This window comes from Nicotiana tabacum, chromosome 24, assembly GCF_000715075.1.
Source record: "Nicotiana tabacum cultivar K326 chromosome 24, ASM71507v2, whole genome shotgun sequence".
Taxonomy (NCBI): Eukaryota; Viridiplantae; Streptophyta; class Magnoliopsida; order Solanales; family Solanaceae; genus Nicotiana; species Nicotiana tabacum.
In genome coordinates this window covers 111,813,397-111,839,628 of record NC_134103.1, presented here as the reverse complement: position 1 = coordinate 111,839,628, position 26,232 = coordinate 111,813,397, and the positions used below count along the sequence as shown (strand labels likewise).

General features: G+C 38.6%; 1 protein-coding gene across 9 annotated transcripts; it reads left to right on the top strand.

The window, feature by feature from the left end:
- The first annotated feature begins 226 nt into the window (after window positions 1–226).
- On the top strand, window positions 227–19,694 carry LOC107785883 (formin-like protein 20). Of its 9 annotated transcripts, none has more exons than XM_016607284.2 (17): window positions 232–743; window positions 1,409–2,115; window positions 2,196–2,417; window positions 2,515–4,886; window positions 4,968–5,094; window positions 5,382–5,453; window positions 6,789–6,887; window positions 7,055–7,096; window positions 9,671–9,751; window positions 9,819–9,869; window positions 9,952–10,033; window positions 11,288–11,382; window positions 13,600–13,671; window positions 13,751–13,867; window positions 15,865–15,933; window positions 16,028–16,089; window positions 18,858–19,694. In XM_016607284.2, exons 1-16 carry the CDS (start codon window positions 671–673, stop codon window positions 16,058–16,060), a joined length of 4,314 nt encoding a protein of 1,437 aa, XP_016462770.2. In that variant the 5' UTR covers window positions 232–670; the 3' UTR covers window positions 16,061–16,089; window positions 18,858–19,694. The 9 variants fall into 9 exon arrangements, 3 of the variants coding, with proteins under 3 accessions (XP_016462770.2, XP_075104142.1, XP_016462763.2); XM_016607277.2 differs by having other exon boundaries at window positions 237–743; window positions 16,023–16,089; XR_012706620.1 differs by lacking the exon at window positions 11,288–11,382 and having other exon boundaries at window positions 229–743.
- The last annotated feature ends 6,538 nt before the right edge of the window (window positions 19,695–26,232 follow it).

Below are 26,232 nucleotides of genomic sequence, written 5' to 3'. Positions count from 1 at the left end.
ACTTTTTTTTTTTTGATTCCCCTCCCCTTTGATTTTCCTTTGTTAAAGCTATTGCTAATGTGATGACTCGAACCCATGATGTTGAGGTTTTAGGTGAGGGGTGAACTATAAATCAAAATATCTAAAAGAAATTATGGAAAAATTATGGTTAAACAAAGTTTAAATCTCGAAATCCGAAAAGTAATTTTTATTTTAAAATTTGGTTTTGCTTTATGTTTGTTGATCATACAAAAGCTGCAAATAACAGACAATAACGAATGGAACAGGTCCGAGTCCTGGTCTGCTTCCTGTCTGTTTACGCTTCCTGTTTTTTTTTTTTTTTCCTCCTTTCCTGAAACAATGGCAATGAACATATCTATCAGTTTATCAAAATCCCCTCAAATTATATAACCTTATTCTCCTCACAAACCCTCAAACGAAAGGCTCATTGCACTTCCTTATACTCTAAATCTATTTTGACATTCTGATCTTATTTTATTCATTTCAATTTCATTAGGAGTTTTTCTAATTATTAAAAAGCCAACAATAACTGTTCACTCCATTAAGTATTAGTTCAGCCATTTCAATTTGATTTTTGGAGAGTTTAATCAAATTGCATTGTGAAATCATTGGGCTGTCAATACGCGTTAATTTTGGTTCCTAGAAACAGCGCCATTGCCATTGTCATTAAATGGCGCTGTTGAGACACTTCTTTTACCGGAAGCCGCCTGATCGACTTCTAGAGATTTCTGAGCGTGTTTATGGTACGCCTTCTCAGATTCTTCCCCATTTCTTCAATCTTGCGTTTTCCTTTTTTGGGAGTTTACAAGTGTTAATTTACCTATAGGTTTCAAATTTTAATGTTTTCTTTCCCGCAGTAACTTGGACTTAAAAAGATAAATTATTGAGTATTGGAATGAATGGGTCCAAATGAAGCTGAATGGATATTGATCACTCATATGATCGCCGGACTAGTTTGGAATTGAGACATTGTAGCAGTAATAGTTGTTAATTTGGGCTTATTTTGCTAAATCAATATGATCGTATGATATTTCATGATAATTTTTTTTTTTTAATAAATCATCTTATCGGTTAGCTAAATTTGGAGTTACTTCTGCTAATAGTTATAGTTTAGCTCTAGTTTCTCCAGTTGTTTGAAGTAAATGAGCTGCAAAATGACAGAGCTAAAGAAATGCAACTTCATGTGGAAAATGTTGAAACCTCTTGCCCATAACTTGGTGGTTGTGAACATAAATTATTTCATATTCTGGTCGAACTTGCTCAAGTACCAAGTTACATGTTTAAGTGATTTCTCTTGAACTTACTTTGTCGTCTCAAAGAAGGAATTACTTTGGACCAATGATTTCTTGGGTTCGTTTTGTCAGTATTATGTTTTTATCTTCTTTTGCTCTAAAATTCATGCTTGCAGTGTTCGATTGTTGCTTCTCTGGCAACATATTGGATGAAGATGAATACAAGACATACATGGGAGGGATTGTAGCTCAGTTACAGGACCACTATCCAGATGCTGCTTTCATGGTTTTCAATTTTAGAGAAGGTGATCGAAGGAGCCAAGTATCTGACATTTTGTCCCAGTATGGTATGACAGTCATGGATTATCCTAGGCAATATGAGGGGTGTCAGCTATTGCCATTGGAAATGATCTACCACCTCTTGCGATCGAGTGAGAGCTGGCTTTCCATCGAAGGCCAAGAGAACGTGTTGTTGATGCACTGTGAGAGAGGAGGGTGGCCTGTTCTTGCCTTCATACTTGTTGGTCTTCTATTGTACAGAAAACAGTACGCTGGTGAGCAGAAGACTCTTGAAATGGTATATACTCAAGCTCCTAGGGAACTTGTACATCTTCTGTCACCTCTGAATCCACAGCCATCTCAGCTTAGATATCTCCAGTATATCTCCAGAAGAAATTTCGACTCAGATTGGCTGCCATCAGATACACCTTTTTCCTTAGATTGTATCATACTTAGAGTCCTTCCTCTATTTGATGGTGGGAGGGGCTGCCGACCTGTAGTTCGTGTCTACAGTCAAGATCCCGCTTCAACTATGCCTAATAGAGGATCTATGCTCTTATATTCAACTTCAACGTCAAAAGAACATGTTTGCCTCTACCAACAGGTAATTCCAAGCTTAAAACGTTTGAGACTTGAAAGGTAATTAGCTGAAATCTGAAGTGTCCTGCTGACTCCTCACTGCAGGAAGAGTGTGCGCTGGTGAAAATAGATATCCGCTGTCGTGTCCAAGGAGATGTTGTTCTTGAGTGCGTCCATTTGGAAGATGATCTATTAAGGGAAGAAATGATGTTCAGGGTCATGTTTCACACAACATTTATTCAGTCAAATGTTTTGACGTTAACCCGTGATGAAGTTGATGTTCCATGGGATGCACAAGACCAACTTCCAAGAGAATTTAAAGCAGAGGTTGGCTGTTTATTTCTCTGACTTAGTTCTCTATAATTCATACTTTTTCGTCTACTAAGAAGCTATAGGACTTGAAGAATACTCATACCTGTACCAGGTGCTTTTTTCGGGTGCTGAAGCTGATCAATCTATCATCACCACAGAAGCACCATATGAAGATGAGAATGAAAGTGAAGGCGCGTCATGTGAGGAGTTTTTTGAGGTGGAAGAGATATTCAGTGTTGATGGACAGGATGGAAGAGCGGAGTCTAATGCCTATACAGTTCCAAATGGAATGCAGGATGATAATATTGAAATAGTCTGGAAAGAGGAGTTAGGGCGTCACACTTTACAAGATTGTGTGTCGGATGGGGTAAATCACAAACAAGAAAGAAAGATGTATAAGCAGCGGGCACCAAAAAAGAATAGTTTAGGTAACAGGGATGAGTTAATGGCCTCAAAAGTTGTGACTTCTAATGTTACAAGCAACATGGAATCAAAAGCTGTAATATCTGGGGCTAGTGGCATGTCAGCAGAAGGGGAGAATAAGCATCGAGAAGGCACTCTTAAACAGAAGAAGTTTGAGCCGCAGGGTTCACAACAGGAGTTGAGTGGTGAAAGCAATAAACAAAAGGATGAAATGCCACCCTCATCTCTAAAGAGACAGCTATTATCCAACTCAAAACCAGCCGCTGATGGGCTTGGTCCGAAAAATAAATCCAAACAGCAGGAATCTCAGTGCACTCCTTCAAGACTGGCGAAGCCAAATGCAGTATCTCAGTGGATTCCTACTAATAAAGGTTCTTATACTAATTCAATGCATGTATCATATCCACCATCAGGATATAATAATGCTCCTCGTGGGCTTGCTCTCACCAAGGATTCTCGATCTCGTTCAAAATCTAAATCTCCATCTTCTCGAGCTTCTGTAAAAGCTATGGTTCCAGCTGACGCAGGTCGTGTTCCAAGGAAAAACTCTTCATGTCCTGCATTATTAGACATGTTAGCAGTCCAAGAGGCATTGCTTACTAAAGACTCTTTACGAGCATCAGCTGAAAGCCAAGCCATGCAATTTCTTCCATCTCCTCCAGGTCGTCCCCTAACTCCTCCACTGCCTCCATGTTCAAGAACTTCATCTTATAGAGTTCCTCAAATTCACGGAGCAAGGACAAATCTACCAGCTTCTGACATCCTAGCTCTGTCTTTGCAGGAAAGCCACATTATTAAAGCCTCTGTGACTCACCAATTACCCCCACCTCCACCACCTCTGCCCCCTCTGCCTCATCCATCCCTGCCACTTACTCGTAATGCCACATCTTTATCACCTCCACCCTTATCTCAACCTCTGCCTCCTCCTCTGCCTACATTAACTGGCTTGATAACTCCTATTGGTACCTCTCGCCCGCCCCCATCATCGCTTCCTACATCATCCAGCGTACTGAATGTTGCTACCTGTAAGCTCTTGCCGCCACCCCCTCCACCACTCCCCTGGTCAAATGGGGCTTATGCAGTTTCCTCTGTAGCATTATCAAGTTCATTGCTACCTTCACCTCCACCTCTATCTCCACCTATATATGCTGACACTGTATCCAAACCTGCTAGTTCTGGAGCGAATTCTCCACCACCACCACCTCCCCCTCCTCCTCTATATGGTGCCCCTTCTCCTCCACTTCCATTGCCACTACCTCCTCCACTAACTCCAGCTAGGCATAGAGTTGCTTCTTTGCTTACAATTAGTGCTCCACCATCACCTCTTCCTCCAACTCCACGTCCTCTTTCACTTAGTGCTTCAGCTCCACCTCCCCCTCCACCACCTCCCCTTCCTTCACGTGTTACTCCAACTCCACCACCTCCACCACCTCCACGAAGTGCCCCACAAACACCATTTCCACCTTCACCTCCTCCACCTCCTTCATACAACAATCCACCTGCACCACCTCCACCTCCAATTCGTGGTCCTCCCCCTCCTCCAACTCCATGTTATTTCCCTGGAGCACCATTCCCACCCTTACTGCCTCCTTTGTGTGGATCTGCACCCCCACCACCTCCTCCTTTGCCTGAAGCTCCACGTGCACCTCTTGGACCACCTCCTCCTCCACCTCCTTCAATGCGAGGGCTTCCTGCTCCTTCCCCTCTTCCTAGTGGTGGCCCTCCTCCACCTCCGCCTCCAGTATGTGGAGCACCCCCTCCTCCACCCCCTCCTGGAGGTTATGCACGAGGTGTACCTCCTCCACCCCCTATTGGAGGAGGCGCACCTAGTCCACCTCTTCCACCAGGAGCTCCAAGACCTCCAGGCGGTGGACCTCCTCCGCCACCACCTAGGGCACTTGGGGGAGGCCTTACTGTAGGGAGAGGGCAGGGGCTTTCACGAACAGCAGGCAGTATAGCTCCTCGGAGATCTACCTTAAAGCCATTGCATTGGAGCAAGGTAACAAGGGCACTAGGGGGTAGCTTATGGGAGGAACTGCAGAGACGTGGAGAGCCTCAAATGTAAGTTCCATGCTTTTGTAGTTTAATACTGCCTATGCTCCATTCAAGTAAAATACTGATACCCTTTTGCTCCAATTCTAGTGCAACCGAATTTGATGTGTCAGAAATTGAGACTCTTTTCTCTGCGACAGTCCCCAAGAAAGATGGCACCGGAGGCAAAATTGGAGCAAAGAAGTCAATTGGATCTAAACCAGACAGGGTTCACCTGGTAATCGACTAATTTAATACCTTTTCTTGGCGAATATTTTTAAAAGGATCTAAATTTGCAATAAATGCAGTTGTCTTGATAGTATGCTATTCCAATGTGCTGTCCTGTCTGTTTATTTTTTCTTTTTCCTGTACATAGATTCCTATTGCATGATACTTTTCGTTCTTCTTTGTAGATCTGGTATTGGTGAGTGATGGAATTCCTTTTTTCTCCTTTATTGTTTCTCTTAACTCTGAGTTATAATTCCTCCTTGTGATGAGCTTTTCTCTGTTGTTTTTGTTTAAAAGATTGATCTAAGGAGGGCTAATAATACTGAAATTATGCTCACTAAGGTGAAAATGCCACTTCCTGACATGATGGTGAGTTTGGTATTTTCTCTTCAATGTCATTATCTCCATTGTTGTCATTGTTGAATGCTCTTTTCCTTATTATGAAATAAAAATAACACCTTGTCCTGCAAACAAACATGCACATAGAGAGATTGTTTTCACATTTCATGGTAGAATTATATGCTGTGTTCAGGATAATGGGAGCTATATATTGTCAGAATATTGCAAATTTCATTTTTTATGGTAGTAATGCATGACACTGCCTTTGGTTTCTGTATTAAATTTTAAATTGCTTATGGCCAATCGTAGAAGGGATATCTTATCTCTTACCCACTCAGTTTTGTTGCTTTCTTCTATTATTCCGCTGGTTTGGACCATTTCTCTGTTTCACATAGTTAATGTCAAGAGGCTAGAATACATATACAAACAAAGGCTAGAATGCATATATTAAAGCAGGGAAAAGAAAAGAAATTACTGGCAGGAATGCTACATGGGTCCATAACACCCAGACTAGGCTTTTACAGGAAAAAAAAAGGGAGTGAACTGCTGAGATCTATCTTAAATAATCAATGTCTGGTCAAACCACATTTTCAAATCCAGCCTTGGTCTGGAAAAGCCTGCAATTACTTTTTCTGAAGCCATTTCTTTCCTGTGAACCTTGCACCCAAAGCTTGTTTTAGAGTGTTGTTAAAGGCTCAACTGACGCGTGGTTAAACCCAAATTCTAGGAGTAGTGCAAGCAGTTCGCATTTCCTAAATGATGCTTCAATAAAATCACCAAAAGGCTAAGGCATGCAACTCGTTCTACTTGGACTCTATCTTGAAGAGTTTCGACACTAAACAATAAATATAGCTAGTTAAGTGATATTAATTGTTAATGAAATGTTATGGATTAATTTGTTATTGATTAGGAATAGGAAATTAAAAATTTGAAATAAGAAAGCTAGTCACTAGGCCTAAATTAGAATCTTAAATGGTAGTAAGTATATCTTTACATCTGTATCCGAAATTTTGAAGCAGTTTCCGAACTTGATTTATATGGGTTTTAAGTCCATAATCCATGCAACTGTTGTTTGTTTTCATCATTATTTTCTCTTGCAGTACCTTTTAATTTTCTTTTTATTCATTTGTGTCTTTCTTCACTGAATCCTTCACTTTAAATTACGCTTTCTTCTTAAAACCCAGCAGACCTTGGGCCTTTTTTATATATTTTATTTTATGTATACCTTTAACAAATCGCTATCTATGTTTAGACCTGGGTGATTCTCTTTTTCTTGAATATTGTTGCTAGTCTGGATGCTATTCACTAGGTATTTTTTTCCCTATCTTGTTACCCAGTAACAACGTTTATCTATGCGGCTTACAGGCAGCTGTGCTGGCAATGGATGTGTCAATTTTAGATGCTGATCAGGTGGAGAATCTTATAAAGTTTTGTCCTACAAAAGATGAGATGGATCTTCTCAAGGTGAAGCAAGCCCGTCTGAAGCTCTTATTCTATTAGCTGTAACTTTCTTTTTCTATATATCCTAAAGAACCTTTATTTCTCGGCTCCTTTCTGTCTCCTCTCTTTGGGTTGATCTTTCCGCAAAGTATTTTTGTTTTTAATTGTCTCTTGCTATTATAACTGCTCAGGGTTACACCGGTGACAAAGAGCTTCTGGGAAAGTGTGAACAGGTTAGTAGATTTGATAATATATTCATTTCAAGTTTTATTTCTCTCTACTGTTACATGTTGTCATAGATGCATTTACGAACCGAAAATGGGAGAACAAGGAAGTAGTTGAGTTTAGTTTTGCAGTAATATCCGTTGTAGTGCGTAAGTTTATATATGATGATTGGACGTTAGATTGAGTAGTTTAACTTCCATTGTTTACTGTGACCTCTCAAATCAGGCAAACAAAAAAGTTTCTTGTACTATCAAATAGCAGGAAGTACCTCAGACGGCTCTTCTGTTTCATCTTATAGCTGAAGATAAAGAGATGTAGGTTGGTGAGGGGTAAAAAAGTTTAACAGGGCTCATATGCAAATTTCAACTTAATGAATCTATTTTAATTTTTCAAAAGAACGTTCAGCTCAGAATAGTTCTTTTCCAAGAATTTCTTTTAATTATCAAAAAGAAAGTTCAGCTCAGACTAGTTCTTTTCCAACTTAGAATAGATCCTGTAGACACCTAATTGCAAATGAGCTTTGCTATATGAATTGGGCAATTGATGAGGAGTCTAGGTACATAGTCTTTCTTAAGTTTACGTCTTCATTAGATTTAGTGTCTGTTAGGCATTTTTATGTTTTTCAATAGAAACAGAGGATGGAACTTATTTTGGGATTTTGTATGTATTGAAGAATACGGCAACTGTATCCCAATGTCACATGGATTGTCCGTAAACATGAAATACACCATTTTAAATGCTACCTTTATTTATAAATGAACTTCATTAGTTTTGATAAATGGACCTTGGGCCTAACTCAACCCCAAAAGCTAGCTTATGAGGTGAGGATTACCCAAGACCATATAAGGAGACCAAGGACCTCAAATCTCTCCGATGTGGGACAATTCAACACCCCCCTCACACCCAGGCCTGCAAACTGGAGCGTGGACAACATAAATGGGGGCCCAACATCGGTAACAATAATTGGATGGGCCTGACTCTAATACCATGATAAATGGACCTTGGGCCTAACTCAACCCCAAAAGCTAGCTTATGAGGCGAGGATTTCCCAAGACCATATAAGGAGACCAAGGACCTCAAATCTCTCCGATGTGGGACAATTCAACAAGTTTCATATTAAAAGAACACATGTAACGTATTACACTTTAGATATGTCTTAAAACATCTTTTTTTTGTTGCAAAAATAGACTAGCAAATACTTGATTTAGTTCAAAATAGGTGATGGTAATTACGCATATGCTAAAACTCAATTGGATTTCAGAAACTTATCGGAATTCGTATTCCATGTGAATTTGGGATACATTTGTCCGTATGCTTCAACCCATAGAATCAGCATAGAATAAGCAACAGAGAACGGACTAGTTTTCGATGATCGAGGCTATGAGCAGATTGTTGGATACACAAATTGCAAATTGGGCGGGATCACCTTATGATAGAAATAGTGTATTTTCGTTAGAGGTAATTTATGTCTTGAAAAAGTGGGAAACATAATATGGTTGCTCAATTTACTGTAGAAGCAGAATAGGCAATGGTTGTGGCAACTTTGGAACTAATTTCGATCAAACATTTAAAGAATTGAAGTTTGTGCATGTTGCATCGCATCCAGGTTTCATGAGTGAGATCGATACTCTCAGGTATCATTGTCACAAAATTTGAAGTCAAAAGATCAGCTTGTAGATATTGTCACCAAACTCCTTACTGGTTCTTGAATCAACTACATTTGTAACAAGCCGGGTACATAAAACTTGTATGCACTGCTTGACGGGGAGTATTAGATAATCAATGTACATAGTTAAGTTGTATATAGCTATACTTACTGTTAGCATCCCACATCGTGGGAACATGATTATGTAAAGTGTTGATATAAAAAGATCCAACATAACATACACTTGTCTTCGCGCATTCCACATATTTCTTTCTTCCGTGTTATATTTCTCAAAAATTTGCTGTCATTTTTGTTATCTATTTTAACATGAGTAAACATCTTGGACCTATCTTCTGTTTCGTAATCTGAGTGTATGTTTATTTTATTTTTAATTTTTTTTGGATAAGGTCCTTGGCGCTTTCTGCGTCAGGGTTCTTTAAAAGAACTAGCACAATGGATACATTGAGTTTATGGTTAGCTAAAAGAACTAACACAGTGGATACATATAGAATTATTAATATGAATACTCTTATTGAGCCGAGCTCGTGAATTTTTCAGTTGAGCAATAAAATGTTTGAGCTCAAGCTTTTAGCAAGCCTGCAACAATTGAATTTGGGCATGATCTGTTTCTCAATTTGTTTGCAACCTTACTTAAGAGGTCCTTGCTTGTAACAGATATTCATGATAGCTTGAATCTTATTGGATCTTCTTCCTATGAAATTATTGTAGACTGATTTAGGTCTGATTGATTTATGAAATTATTCCCTTGTTCCGTTATTGGTTTGGGGAAATTCTTCTAAATCTTTTCCCTGCCATCCATGATCTTGTACGTTTAAAGATTGGAAAAGCAGCTGACACTTTACCTGGTTTTGCAGTACCTTTTAGCTCAGATTCCAATGCATCAGTGGCTTTCCTGATATTACCTTTTGTCTTTCAGTTCTTTTTAGAGCTGATGAAGGTGCCACGAGTGGAGTCAAAATTAAGAGTTTTTCTCTTCAAGATTCAGTTCAGCTCTCAGGTATGTGTACATCTAGAGATCCTGGCTGAAGTATTCTTGTGGACGTCTGAATTTAGCTTCATCTCAGGTCTCAGACTTCAAGAAAAGCTTAAACACCGTGAACTCTGCTAGTGAAGAGGTACTTTTACAGTTTCTGTATCTCTTCTTTGTTTGTTCCATTTCTATCTTAGCCTTTGCATGAGTCACTTCGCTTGTAGCAGGCCCGGAACTCCCTCAAATTGAAGGAAATTATGAAGAAAATATTGTATCTAGGGAACACATTGAATCAGGGAACTGCCAGAGGTAGGACTCTCTGTCCTTGTCTTTAGTTATTACATGCATTTTATTTTTTAACCATTGATGTCCATCCTTGTCATAGAGGTTTTACAATCCTTCAGCTATCTTAAATGTGAACTAAAACCGAAACTTGATATTCTACATGTATGGTTAATGTAATTGCTGCAAATCTGGAACCGAAGACATCTAATTTGTATACAATGCTTGCTGAAGTTGATAACAATGATTGCTTGACCTTGCCATGAACAAGAAGAAGAATAACGATTTTTCTATCTAGATAAGTAGAATATGGGCTTTGACCCTAAAAATGGTGGTTGGCTTCTCATATTATGTATACAATTCATAAAGGGAAGTCACAAGTTTCATCCAGTAGCGGAGCTAGGATTTTCACTAAGGGGTGTCAAAATTTAAAGAAGTAAATACACGAAGAAGTCAAGGGGATTCATGACATAGTATATGTACATTAAAAAAATTACCCATCTAAACAGTGTAATTAAGGGTTGTCAATTGACACCCCTTGGAGCAGTGTGTCTCCGCCACTAGTTTCATCATGTTTCTGCTAATTTTAGAAAAGAAAAATCTGAATTCATTTAAAATTTTATCAATAAGCAGAGTTACAGAATCCTTCTGTCACCGAGAAATTTTGAAAAGAGTTCTGTGTAAAATATTTCTTTAGATAGATAACTGTGAGCTTTAAATTGGTACATAACAGACCCAATTACCAAGTACGATTAGGCTATGTTACTCTGACTCTTCAAAAATGTTGTTGGGTGCATGTCGGTTCCTCCAAATTTTGTGCATTTTTGAAGGATCCGACACGGGTGCGGCAACACTTTTGGAGAGTCGGAGCAACATAGCGATTAGGTGTCTGGCTTGACTTATACCTTCATGGACTTCAATTATTAGATTGAATAATACTTGTTGCTTGAATTTCCAAGCCTACTAAATTACTGACTAGGGCTTACTGATTGATTTGTTCCCAACCTAGATCAGTTTTCCATTTTGGATATCTGGAGAACAGAAGCATATATTTTGATTCGGAAATGATAGTTGCTCTTTGGAGTATAAGCGCTGACATTTTTGGTTTCTTGGTACTATATTTTGCAATTAGCACATATTGCACTCATCTTATGTGGCTGAAGTAGTTCTGGTGGAACTTAAGGAGGACCTGACTACAAACTAAGGATGTTATATTTCTATGTGGTCAAGCAGAAGTATATCGAATTTTGAGACTGAGTTCCCTGTACATTCTTACTCCAGGTTCTGCCGTTGGATTTAAACTGGACAGTCTTTCAAAGCTCACTGATACACGTGCTACTAACAACAGGATGACACTCATGCATTATCTTTGTAAGGTGTGGATTACTCTCATTTCATTTTTCCTGTTCCCAAGGAAAGCTACTTGAGTTAATACTTCCCCCTCTTTCTTATTAGCTGTTCTCTGGAAAATGGTATCTCTGGTTCATACAGTCATCAGTATACAGTATACACTACCTCATGAACACACTCTCTGTTTTAAATCTTCTTCAATATTTCCTGAAAGATTTCCTTTGCACCGGTTGACTGTTTGGCAACACTATGCAAAAACTTATCTCGAGAGGATAATTTGGGTGCATGTGGAATTGCAGGATTTTCTATGTTCTGAAAGTACTGCAGATATGGACCCCAAAAAAGAGAATTTTTGGGAACAAATTGGGTACAATTTTTAAGATGTGTGACAGAAATTGCGGTAGCTTCTAGGGTTAAAAGTTTTCCCAACCAATGTATGACTCTAACCTGCTCTCACACTCCCTCGTATGCCTAGACCGCCAACTGGAGCGTGGACACTCCAAACAGGGACGGACCTGGATCTGATACCATGGAAACATATGGACCTTGGCCCTAACTCAGCCTCAAAAAGCAAGCTCACGAGGGGAGGAATGCCCAAGTCCATATAAGGAGAGGTAGTTATGAGGAAGCTCGGGGACTGAAGGTATGAGCTCAACGAAAGCTGGACGCTAGTGGCATTTGGTGGTGGTTACAGAGCATCTCAGTTAGGCAGTTAGCTAATAGAAAGAGTGAGTTCATGAGCTCAATAAGTACTGTAATTAGATACAATACATGCTAAAGCATAATTCTCAAGCTTTAGCTATAAATGCAACTTCACAGTTTATATATTGGTGAATCAAATTACAGTTCTCTCTCCCTTCTTTCTTCACTAACTCGAACCCCCTTCTATTTCTGGCTGAATTCCTGGAGTTCCTCCGATTAGGTCAACATTCTATAATCTCCAGCCAACCAGTTTCCTGACTTCTGGTAACAGACTCGACTTTCTCTCTACAAATAAAATCCATCAAACCTCAAAAATCCATATGATTGTTAAACTTACTTTATCTTGAGGATTCTGCGGACAGCATCGGGGGATTTCTTTTTGTTTTGTTTCTTGCTCAGGAGCTACAAATATGCAAATGTGTAAAAATTGTGATGAACTTGCTTTGGAGCTCAAATAGATGAAGATGACATGGTACAGAAATGATGGCCTTCATGAACTTGTTAATTGAAGATTTACTATTGTTATAGTGGATTAGCTGAAACAGATAAAGCATTGCATTGGTTAGAGACAAACCAGACACTCCAAGCTATTGCATATTGAGCGTACAAACCTTGCTTATTCATAGATGGCAAGTAGTTTAAAGACGTACACGTCTTTTCTTAGATGGTGAGGAGTTTATAAAATGAGACTCGTGAAAGAAACTGAGATGTGATTTAGAAACTTGATGAACAGTTAATTTCAGGATAACAGACCAAATCGATCTAGTTAGTCAACCAAAACTTTTTTCTGGTTCAACTTGGATGTGACCGGTTCTTTCTGCCGGCATATAGCAGTGGCCGCAGTCGGATACCTTCAGTTCTGAATTCTGAAAATGCACTGCAGTGGAGCTCGAATGTAATTAATGCTACAATGGGACATTGGATTTTCATTTATCGATAGGTACAGTGTTAGAAAGAAGTTCCGTCTGATACCTAGGTATGACCAAACTCTAAAGAAGTTCCAAGAAAGCATATTTTGGAGACACGAAGCTCGTATTATTCATTTCTTGAATATCATGTGATTGTACACACTACCCTCCCCAGACCCCATTTATGGGATCAAACTGGGATTGTTGTTGTTGTTGTTGTTGTTGTTGTAATAGAGCTTCTATATTTGATGATTGATGTTTGCTGGGGTGATTAACTGTGGGCATAACTTGATGTGAAAATAATTTCTCATAATATGTTAAAACTAAAACCTTCAGATTGAAGGCATGCTCCTGTGAAAAGGTCACTTGTCTTCTGCCTTATACAATTGTGATATACCATTATATTTTTTGGTGTGATTTGACTTGGCCATTCTTTTTGTTTTGTTCTATCGGCATGTAATGCTTCTTCGCTCTGTTGTCTGGACATTTTTGTGACTGAGAATCTCTTTCTTTTTCATTTACTCTTTTACTTAGATATCCTATCCCATTTCTTCGTGGCTCTTAACCCTCCTCTCTAATATTAGGTGTTATCATATATTGTTGCCTTTGTTGATAATATCTTTTTTATCTCAGGTTCTTGCTTCCAAGTCGCCAGCTTTTTTAGACTTCCATGAAGATCTTGCAAGTGTGGAAGCTGCATCAAAGGTTATTTATCTATCTTTTGCTTGCTATAATTCCTTTTATATTTAATTAGGATAAGTTAGAAAATAGTTTCACCTTGCAGATTCAATTGAAGTCTTTGGCTGAAGAAATGCAAGCAATCATCAATGGACTGGAAAAAGTAAAGAAGGAACTGGAGGCATCTCAGACTGATGGCCCTGTGTCTGAAACTTTTTGTAAGGTATGATGGAGATTGTAAGTCCTTCATAAACTATGTCTCAGTATTTTATGTATGCATATGTGCAACACCTCCCATGTTAGGAGGGCTAAACTTTTTTGTTCTTTCATCTGAGATTAAGATCTTATTGCTTGTTTAGGACATCTCTTGAATGACCTCCAGTTACAACCTTTGCCTCTAGAATCAAATATTTTGATTGAAGTAATACCCTTTGTTGCCATTTGTCCTTTAGCTGGCTCTAATTGGAACTGCAAGGCCTTTTTCTTTTCTTTTGTATATTGTCCCCTCCCCACTCTATCTCGCTCTCTGTAAGGACTGACTTCATGATTCTTTTTTTTAACGGAAAAGGGGCAAACCTACCACTTTACTATCTTTTAGTTTCTAAATGTGTACTCCGTTATACTATCCGTCCCCATTTACCCTTACAGTTAGGAAAAGCTCTATATTTGCCCTCATTTTAAACGGAATGACACGTGGAGGCTTCTAATTAAAAGACCACCCCATAGATTAAAAACCCAGCCCCGTTACTCTAACCCATAACTCGACCCGACCCCCATTCCCGTTGTAACCCCCAAAAAAGACTTCATTGTAGCAGAAAAGCTGCGATTTTTAACCAAGAAATATGTTCTTTTTGGTTTTTAAGCTTGGGAAGGAAAGAGTTGAGGACAGTGCATATTGCTGGTGTAGGAAAAGGTCGGGGAGCGAAGATGATTTGGAGCTGGAAGAGGAGATTCTGGCTTTCATTGAGATATCTGAGAACCCAAATGCTTTTCCAACAAGAAAAAAATAGGAAAAAGCTGGAAGAATGGATTTGGTAGAGGCTATAAAGAACAGAGGAGGGTGGTGTTTGTTTGGTCCGAACTATGAGGGTGATGAGTGTAACAGTTTGAACGTTAATTAGGTTGAGAATGTGGAAATGGATTTTGACATTGAGGAGTTTCATAGAAAAGTCAAGAGTTGTCAAGATGGTGATTTATTCCATGGGAATGAAGCTCATTTTCCTAGTTCTGAATCTTCTAATTCTTCATTTGGGAATTCTTCTCAGCTCCCCGCATCGTCCTCTGGTAGATCGTTGTGAGGTTCCTTACAACGAAATGTGCTTTCTTCTGAACCCTAATCTGCTTTAATGGGAATGCGGTCGGGTCGGGTTATGGGTTAGATTAATGGGGCTGTTTTTTAATCAATGGGTTGGGTCTTTTGATTAGAAACCTCCACATGTCCAACCGTTTAAAATGAGGGCAAATTTAGAACTTTGTCTAACGTAAGGGTAAATGTGGATGGATAATATAACGGGGATATTTAAATAATAAAAAATAGTAGAGGGTATTTTTGACACTTTTTTCTTTTTATAAGTAGGACTAAACTTCATGCATAAAGCTAATCAAGCAAAAAGATTGGCATTTCATATAGAGCTCAATGCGATAAATAAGAGAAAAGAAAGATATGCTGATTTGATGAATGCGCTTAAATCCTTCTCTTTTCACTGTTCCCGTTATATCCATCAACTAGAGTTTGTTAAATATTTGATATAAACCAAAAGTGTTCACTTTTAGCGAACTTAGAGGACCAACGCTGCTCGGGAGTATATTTAATGGACCATTTTGGACCCACCCTCATACATAAGTAACCATTTTGTCATTTTACAGTACAATATTCTGCGGTAAGTACAATCTAGCTTTTGGATGATTTGGCTTAGAAGATAATAGAAACATAATGTTGATCTCCCTCCTACTTGTTTGCTAAAAGGGAAATCAGGTTTAGCTTCTTTCCTGTTTAAAGCTGCAGCTGCATTAAGATGGACTAGCACTATTTGGCCTAAAATGAAATTGAATGGCGTTAATTGTTTTCATATTCCTGCTTTCCTGAATTTTCACTCATTTAACAAGGGTTGATCAGATGCTATACTATGACGTTTCCATTATTTATCTCCTTTGAAAGACGTAAAATGCATACCCTTGTTGGTCCTTATGAGTTGTTCTATTTTAAATATGGCATATCAGACTTTAAAAGAATTCATCGAAGTGGCTGAAGCAGAGGTGGGCTCTGTGAAGGAGTTGTATTCTTTGGCGGTAATGTCGTCTGCAATTTATTTCTATTTCTCATTACCAAATCATTTTATCAGAGGCTCATATGTTTTACTGCTGTAATTGATGCACAGGGCAGAAATGCGGATGCACTAGCACTATATTTTGGTGAGGATCCTGCCCGCTGTCCGTTTGAGCAAGGTAGCATATTTTATTCCCTCCTTGTCTCTGTGTTGACAAAATTTAGCTTATGGAAGTGGTCAGCACGAAGAGTTTTGAGCTAATGAATGTCCTTCAGAATTACAATACTAACCACAAGAACATTGTAATAGGAGGTGCCTTACAGGTTGCGTACTGCTAATCTACTAGGATATAGAAACCATCCTAATTTACCCAGTCGTGTTTTAGAGAAAGATATGTGTGGATTTAGGTTAGTGCTGTGACAGGTCTGGAGTGTACGCAAAGTTTTCAGACTGGGTTGATCTAGTATATATTGGCTTTCTTGTAAAGGTTGCCTTGTCTAGGGTTCTGGCAGACCATTTAGGACATAAGTGGAGATAGATCTAAAGCTGTCCTTCTACTTAATTAAAGCTAATATGACTAGTTATTTTGTGACACTTCAACTTCTTTGACAATCAGAAATGAAGAGTTGATGAAACTATAAACTAGTGTCACCTAACAACATGCTCCCTCATTTTTAAAATGTGAAACGGCACATTAAAACCTTGTTCAAATCACTCTTTGTTTTTTCAACAAGGGACAAATTACAAACATAAAACCATTTTGTGATTAAACATTGAGATTTTGTAGCTCTTTGTGTAAGAAAAATTTCCGATTATAGTGGATCTTCTTTTCCAATTTAGAGATTCAATTTATTGATACCAACTACTATAACCAATTTCAGTGTATATTTTGCCTTTTTCCTTTTTTCTATAGGGCTTTTATAGGAGAAGTGGGGTAATATAAGATCATCAACTGCTTGGGTAGTGTAAAATATGTGTAGCTTGAGAAAATGAACGTAGATGTGTGTGATTTTAAGCATGTATACGGTGTCGTAATCACATTGTAAAGGAAGGAGATTTGAGAATGAATTGTCTGATCATTCCTCAAGCACATTGGGCTTTATATAGTGTTTACAAGTGATCTTAAAAGGAAACTAGTACCTAGTACGTCCTATTTGTATTTACACAATTATAGTACGTCCTATTGTATTTACACAATTATAGTGATTCTAAACTTTTCCTACATAGACAAGGAATGGGCTCTTGCCATATTATAATTTTGTAATTCTTAACGTACATATTAAACTAATTATACTGGAAGCTACGTAGGGGTAAAGTCTGCGTACACACTACTCTCCCCAAACTCCACTATGTGGGATTACACTGGATATGTTGTTGTTGTTATTGTTGTATACTGGAAGCTACGTCAACAAACACTTATTCATCGAAAGCTTCAGCAGAAGTAAGAAGTTGAATAGGGAAGTCTTTTTTTTTTTTTGGGTAACATATCCAATATATTTTTTAAATCATCAGCACAAAGTTTGTACTTGAAACCAAAATTTACATCTTGAAGGGCTAAAACAAAAGGCAGAAACCAAAAATCCTTGTTCTTCTTACAAGGAGCCTAAAACTTCTAAGGTTGAATCCTGATCATCTATATATTCTTTTTTACACCAAAAACTAAAAAGAAGAATACAATTCATCTTGATCTTCTGTATAGAGCTACTTGTATCTTCAAAGCATCTTGAATTCCTCTATTTGCAAACAGTCCACCAAATAGCTGCTGTGACAACTTTCCATCTGTCTTTGTTAGATGTAGAGCTTCCCCTAGTGTTCCAACTAGACAAAAGTTCATAAGTTCTTCCTGGCATTGTCCATCTAATACCCCTGAGGTTGATGAATAACTCCCACAATTAGCTAGTTAATCTACAATATAAAAACAGATGGCTAATTGTCTCTGCATCTTGTCCACACAGATAACACCTTGAACAAATTGGCGATCCTCTTTTCTTAAAAGATTTACTTGGTTCTTACTATGGAAGGGGAGCCTTGGCGTAACTGGTAAAGTTGCTGCCATGTGACCAGGAGGTCACGGGTTCAAGCCGTGGAAACAGCCTCTTGCAGAAATGCAGGGTAAGGCTGCGTACAATAGACCCTTATGGTCCGGCCTTTCCCCGGACCCCGCGCATAGCGGGAGCTTAGTGCACCGGGCTGCCCTTCTTTGGTTCCTACTATGCTATTGGACTGTAATTCTTTAACAATGGTATACATAATATCTTGCCTAAAACGGTTAAATAAATCCTGTTGGCAGAGATTGGTATTTCAGTGAAAGAAAAATACTTGGTCTAAAGAAAATGAAGGCAGTGATCCATGAGGCTATTAGCTATTTTGTATGTGGACATCTACGAATTTCACTCTCTCGTACAATTTAATGCAAGGCGCCAATTACAATCAGCAGTTTTATACAGCCCGACCTTCAACAATTACTTACTTTCTGGCTAGATTTTTTCCTATTTTAGTTTCTTCTGATTGGACACATAAGACTAACTGTCGTTTTTGTTAAAGAAGTTAAAATGCCAATCTTTTAGGTTTTCTGCTGTACTTGCCACAGTTTCTTTCGTGGATTGACATTATATTCCTCTTGAAGTCAGCATGATCTTTGATATCCTATGTGGAGGTTTTGTGTATTTTCCTGTGATTTTTTCTTTTTGGTTGGTTTAAGATTGGTCCTCCGTCATTTCAGGGAGGCTGTACCACCTGCTTATTATTACATTTGATTGATTTACTCAACAAGTGTGCTTATGTTGTGCACTGCACTTCAATTTGATATGCATTTAGTGTCTCTTGTGTTTGTCTTCCTATGCTTCATGTATGCCTCAATGTTGTCATTGGTATGTTCATGTGAGTGTTTAACATTTTTAGGTGCTAATGCTTTTCTGATTGGTATCTGGGTGATAATCTGTGCAGTCGCGGCAACGCTCTTAAATTTTGTGCGGTTGTTCTGCAAAGCCCACGAAGAGAACAAGAAACAGGCTGAATTGGAAAAGAAGAAAGTTCAAAAGGAGGCTGAAATGGAGAAAGCAAAAGGAATTAATTTAAAAACAAAGAAGGGTGTGGAGTAAATAGGAATGATTTCGTTGTGTTCCTTGAGGGAATTCTGGTGTCGTGTGGTTTCTCTGTCGGTTACCAGTGTTGACCGAGGACGCTTGTTCAAAGACAGGCCAGAAGCCTCCGACACTATTACAGTGCTCTGGCATTATCTGGATTCAGAAAAGGAAGTCCGACGTCGAGGCTCTTTTGAACCTGGAAATGCATTGCAGAGAGGAAGCTGGTACACATTGTTTTCCAGGCTTTTGGATGACGCAAACAACCTGTTGGTCATCCAATGGATCACTTGAATTTTGTTGCTGTCAGGTGATCATGACTGCGTCTAATAATGCAAATTTAGGTATGCATTTGCGAGCCAACATGATGGACTCGACGTTGGCACAATGTCTTCCATGGTCTCGGCATTCACCATCGACAGCAATTATGCCACGGAAAATGTACATTGGAAGCTTAACAGGGTTTTTTACTAAACTCCAACTCTTGTATGTAGATTCAAATTTGATTCTTTTCATTGTAACATAGGAAAAAGGTTCCTAGTCATTTCAGATTCAATGAGAATCCACCAGGAAATTGGTTGTACACAAAGCATAGAAGAGATAGGAAAAGGTTCTGTTAGTAATAGCGACTTGACAAAATGCAAGCTGTAGACGAGTTTTTCTCCTTTCCTATATTCATAATTTTGAAAAAATTATGATATATTTATTTATTAATGGCAGAGAAGTTTCTGCATTTCCTTCTCCTTTTTTGATAAACAAATATATTAATGTGGGATAATGGAAAAATCCCTAAGGCCCAATGGCGCAAGTTTCGAAACTCGATAGACAATGGGTCTGACCCTCTATCCTTCTCCATATCTAGATTTGATCTTCGAGGTTGAGGATCTAGGATCAAGGAGATTGAAAATTTTATACTTATGTTCTTTTTCTTTTTCATATTAGCACAACTGCATAACCAACGGAAATCTGTGAATTCGTTGAATTACTTTGAAACTCCACCTTAAAAGAAGTAATTTGATGATAATAAGCAGATTTAGAAGTCCAGCCAAACTGGTCCTTGCATCTTTTCTGATGATTATATTTCTTTAGGTTCTATTTGTCTGCACTTAATGCAGATTTGGATCTGAATCCGTCAAATCTCAGCTATTAAGTGCATTAAATTGTTTTTCTTTCATAATTATATATTAGCTTTTACTAATAGGTATGGATGTTCAGATATACTCCCTTTGTTTACTTTTACTCGTCCACTATACTAAAAATACATTTACACTTTTACTTATCTACTATACTAAATCAAGATAAAGACAATCTTTTTTTCCCGTTCTACCCTTATTATTAACTACTTATTTCTCAAGACTTTTGAAAATACTATTATTATTATGGATAAAATTGTAAAATATATACTTCAATTATCTTTTCTTAAAGAAAGTGCAAAATCAAAAGTGAACAACTAAATGTGAACAGAGGAGGATATAGAATCTAAAAATCATTAAGAGGTTCACCTATATATTTCTTAACACTCATTGCTATATTTATTACCACCGTCGACCTCCATTACCATCGCCAACTGCCTTCACCATCAGTCACTACCACCACCTATCTCCGCCACTAGTTACGACCGTTAATAAAGACAAAGTTACGATTTTGAGTTTATGGGTTCTAAATTATAGAAAAAATATCTTATTGGGTTTTGGATAACTTATTTATATATATATTAAATGAATTTTTTAATGCAAATATATGATTAGGATCAAAACTAATAGGTTCTGCCGAACCCATACTCAGGCTTATAGTTCCACCCCTGACCTAGGCCGGCTGGAGCCTAAGGCCACTAAGGCAATGACCTTAGTCCCCAAAATACTTAGGGCCCCAAAATCTATAAATAATCTTTATAATATTTAATAATTATGCACTATTGAAAGAATTTTTAAACCATTTGGTTAAAATAGTTATAACTAAAAGTTTTACACATCTTAAATTGTAGTTACTAGTTGTTTCCTGTCTCTAATTCGTCCCAATTTAAGTTGATCTTCTTACAATGTTAGTTTAGAACAATTTTCTTAATTATTTGAGTGCTTTTGTAGGTATTTTTCAAGCTACTTTGATAAGTAACAATTAAAATTCGTCCTTAACATTGAATTACTCTTGAAACATAATAGTTACTACAGTATTATTTGTTTCAACTTATATTTAGAATAAAAAATGCTAAGAGAAACTGTATAAGTAGAAGAATACTCTAATTGGCAAACTCAATCAGGTAAACAGTGTTAATTCAATTACCGATAATAATTTCTATAGCAGTTGCCTCGGTTGAAAAAGTTTTTCAAAACTAAATTAATAAAGTTCAACATGATAACACAAGAGAAATTAAACAAATTGGTTAGACATTAATAATTAAACTGATTATAACTTCTTTAGATTTCGATAAATTATAATAGTAAAAAATTAAAAACAATTTAAGGCCTCACTTTTTATTTTCGCCTTAGCCCCATATTATGTCGAGTCGCCCCTGCCCTGACCATTAACCACCTCTACTACTTACCTACCTCGCATAATTATCGCCACCAACTACCTCCACCACTAGTTACCACCACCAACCATCTCTACCACTAACCTCGATCACGCAACTACTACCACCAACGACCTCATCGCCAGGCACCACCACCACTTTGAGCTACCACGACGCATTTAGTTGCCGCCTTTACATAACCATCATGAGACACCACAATACATTGTCAGCCTCCTCCACCAGCCACCACCTTACGGCCATCATACGACCACCACCAACTCCAGCTGCCGCATGCCATCATTCTAGTTCCATAGTGTGATTCATCAAAGAAACAATTCATACAATACCTTATAAATTAATATTTATATTTATGAATATAATAATATCATTAATTTATGTAAATCTTATATTTATTATTTTTTAAATAAAAATAAATTTACACATTCAGCTGTTGAGAAAACAAACAATATAAATTACACATTGTTCAATTCTAGATGTAATATTTTAATATTTATGTGTGTATTCAAACCGAAACATATAAAAACTAAAGAATCTTTATCGTAATTAAACAGTAGAAATTTGCTTTCTGTTTCAAATAATAATTTAAGTAAACTATCTCTTTTACTTAAGGCCAAATACATCGACATCCCCCTAAAGTTGAGATCGCTTTCCACTTTACTACTTATTCTTTAGTCCGTTCTTGTGCCACTTAAATATTAAAATCCCACGAGGCACTTCGCATGTGAATCACATATAATGAGCACGTGAATGTAAAAATATAGTCTGACTGGACTATTCCAGCGGTAAAAATCCTAAACCCCACGTTATATTAACCCATTTTCCCATTTCTTCTTCTTCTTCTCCAAGCCCTAATTCCTCTTCTTCAGCCCGAATTTCTCTGGCAAAATTGAATTTTTTTTCTCCAATTTGAAAGACCCCCGTCCTCCTTCGATTTCAGTTGAAGCTTTCTTCACATCTTCTCTCTCTCAGTTTGTTGCTTGACAATGTCTGAAAATTCAGAGAGGACTGATTCGTGTCGATGTGATCGGGCATGTGTGTCGAAAATCTCACGGAGTTCGGTAAACCCAGACATAAGGTATTTTGTATGCAAACATGGTGTAGTAAGTATATATTTCGATAATCTTTTCTGTTTCTTTGATCTTAATATTGGTACGAATTTGCAGTTTTTTAAACTGATTTAGTTGGATATGTTTTAAAGGACAATGGAGGATGTAACTACTTGTAACGACCCAACCGGTTGTTTTAAGAGTTGTAGCCCTATTTCCCCATTTACTGTTCATTCCCTGCTTCATTGTTGTTATGTGACTTACCGGGGTAGTTGATTCGGGTCCGAGAAGGTTTCGGAATGAATTGAGACACTTCGTCTCATGGTTGAAAGCTTAGGTTAAAAAGGTTAACTGAATGTTGACTTGTGTATAAATGACTCTGGAATAGAGTTTTGATGGTTCCGTTAGCTCCGTTGGGTATTTTTGGACTTAGTAGTGTGCCCAGATTGTGATTTGGAGGTCCATAGTTGAATTAGACTTGAAATGACGAAAGTTAAAAATTTGGAAGTTTGACCGAGAGTGGACTTTGTGGTTACCGGGCTCGGAATAGAGTTTCGGGAGTTGGAGTAGGTCTGTTGTGTCATTTGTGACTTGTGTGCAAAATTTGGGGTCGATCAGACGTGATTCGATAGGTTTCGGCATCGAATGTAGAAGTTGGAAGTTCAAAAGTTCAAAAGTTGCGCTTGAATCGATGCGCGATTCGTGGTTTAAGCGTTGTTTGATGTGATTTGAAGGCTCGACTAAGTTTGTATGATATTTTAGGACTTGTTGGTAGGTTTGGTTGAGGTCCCGGGGGCCTTTAGTGGATTTCGGATGGTTAACGGATGGAAATTTGGACTTGGAAGATGGTTGAAGCTGCAGATTTCTGGTGTCTGGTTTCCTACTTCGCATTTGTGATGGGAGTTCCGCGTTCGCGAAGAGTATCTGGAGGCATGTGAAGAATTTTTCATCGTGTTCACGAGTGGGGAACCGTGTTCGCGAAGGTCTGGGAACAGATGGTGCATCGCGAACGCGAGAAATGGGCCGCGTTCGTGAAGAAGAGAGGAACAGACTAGGACCTCACACGTTCATGGTAGGGGGACCGCATTCGCGAAGCCTGGGGTCAGTTAGTCATCACGTTCGCGAGAGGGACCTCACGTTCGCATATAAGGTTTTTGGGCGGCAGAATGGTTTGTGCTACGCGAACGCGAGAAGAGGGTCGCGTTCGCGAAGAAAAGTCACCTGGGCAGAAATTTAAATATTTCAAAACGAGGATTTGAGTTCATTTTTACAATTTGATTTTGGGAGCTCGGTGGGAGGCGATTCTTGGAGAGATTTTCAAGTGGGTGATTGGGGTAAGTTATTCTTACTTAGTTTTGGTTAAATTCCATGTTTATGTCTTTGATTTCATTATTTAATTAGTGAGTTGGGGTGGCAAATTAGGGAAAAATGGAGGAAAGTTCTTAGGCCAAATTTTGGGGATTTGATTGAGATTTTGGTTTCGGATTTGAGTAATTTATCTATGGGTGGAATCGTGGTTGAATGGGTGTTCGAATTTTGTGACTTTTATCCGATTCCGAAATGTGGGCTCGGGGGCCGTCTTTATAAGGCCTAGCGAAATTTTACCAAGATACCGAGGTTTTTGTGGTGCCGAGGTAAGCTAATGTGTTTGAGGATTGTAGAAATTCTTTGCGGCTCGCAAGCTCGCTATGGTACGGACTTTTGGGGTTGCTCAGTGCGTCGAGGTGTTGAAGGAAAAAAAGTTTGCAGAACATGGTAGTTTTGCGGTCAACTATGAGACTGCAGAACTAGTTTGCGGGCAGCAGATCGCCCGCGGAATAAAGTAGAAAGATTTTTCAATTTTGAGAACCATTATGCAGCCGCAGAACCATTATGCGTGCCACAGATCCCATCGCAGATCCCGTATGAGAATTTCGGAAGGAGATTTTGCGGTCCATTATGTGACCATAGAATTGGTCTGCGGACCGCAGACCTATCGCAGAGTGAAGCAGAAACGCCCGATTTTATAGGGTCATTATGCAGTCCATTTTGCGAATCGCAGAATTATGCAGATATGCATCGGGGCTTCATTTTTCATATTTTATACTCCTTTTGGGAAGAAAACCTTGTATGAAATCAATATGATCAAACATTTATTTCTTATATGATGAAGTCTTATGAATTCATATTTTTGTTAAGGCCAAAGGTGACAAAGGGGTTGATTTGAAAGGAAATCTTTTTTACAAACTATTATCGTTTTGAGAATCCAAGTTGTGGTATTGTGGTTACACCTCCACCCGCATACATTGGGGTGAGGTGGTAGGGCCACTTTGTGTAGAGTTGTGGTATTGTGGTTACACCTCCACCCGCATACATTGGGGTGAGGCGGTAGGGTTGCTTTGTGTAGAGTTGTGGTATTGTGGTTACACCTCCACTCACATACATTGGGGTGAGGCGGCAGGGCCGCTTTGTGTAAAGGTGGTTGCAGAGGATCCCCGACATGAAATTTATGAATGATATTGGAAGTTCTTAATAAATGTTTTTTGACTTTAACGTCTATCTAAGCCCTATTATTGTTACCATGATTCATCATATTCATGTTATATTTCCAAGTCCTTGAATAGGTGTTTTGGTTTTCATACTAGTACTATTCGACATGTACTAACGTCCTTTTTGCCGGGGGCGCTGCATCTTTAATGGATGCAGGTGGTTCCACAGCGGGAGGCATTGACCAGTGATAGCTGTACACTCTCTTCCCAGTTGACTTGGTGAGCCCCACTTTATTTCGGGGTCGTGCATCTTTTGTTCCATGTGTATTATGTTTTGAGGTATAGCCGAAGCCTTATTGCCGGCACGATCATTGTACTCTTTTGTATCTATTAGAGGTTCCGTAGACATAGTGTGGGTTGTTTATTGGTGTTGGGAAAGTCAAGCTAGTAATATTGTATGTGTATCATGTGTTCCACTTCAAGCTATGAAAGTGTTTGTATTTTGAGACTTAAAAATGGAGTAACTAATGGAAATGGAGTTGGGGTTGTTTATGAAATCATCTTAGTGTTTAATTAATAGAATATTTCTCCTTTTTATTCATGAATGAGTTGGGTAGAAGGAAATCTAACTAGCTTGCTCGGCCGGGTTATCTCGGTTGAGCGCCGGTCGCGCTCTCTGAGGTCGGGGCGTGACAAACTTGGTATCAGAGCCTAAGGTTTTAAAGTGTCCTAGGATGTCTCGGAGCTGTATCTAGTAGAGTCCTTCTTATCGGTGTGTTGTCGACCACATCTATAATTAGGAGGCTACTTGGACATTTAGGAATAATACCCTTCTTTGATGTTCTCGATCGTGCGATAATGTTGATTGTAAGATTGTTCCTCCTTTAACTCGTGCATTGCTCTAACTTTCAGTACATGGCGCCTAGGAAGAAGGCAAGAACTGGCCAAGGAGCTAATGTCACCCCAGGAGTGGCAATTGATTCTATATTTGATGATGTGGGTGAGCACCTGAGGGGTGAGGATATTCCCCCAATTACTACACCGCATGAATCTACTATTCCTGCTCAGACTGCACCAGTTCCTACACCTACTGAGGGTGCAACGGTCCCTCCAACTTATATTCCAGTTCCACCTCCAGCCCCAACTTCTGGTCCCGGTGTTTCTGATAGGGATCTTAGGGGAGCCATACAGATG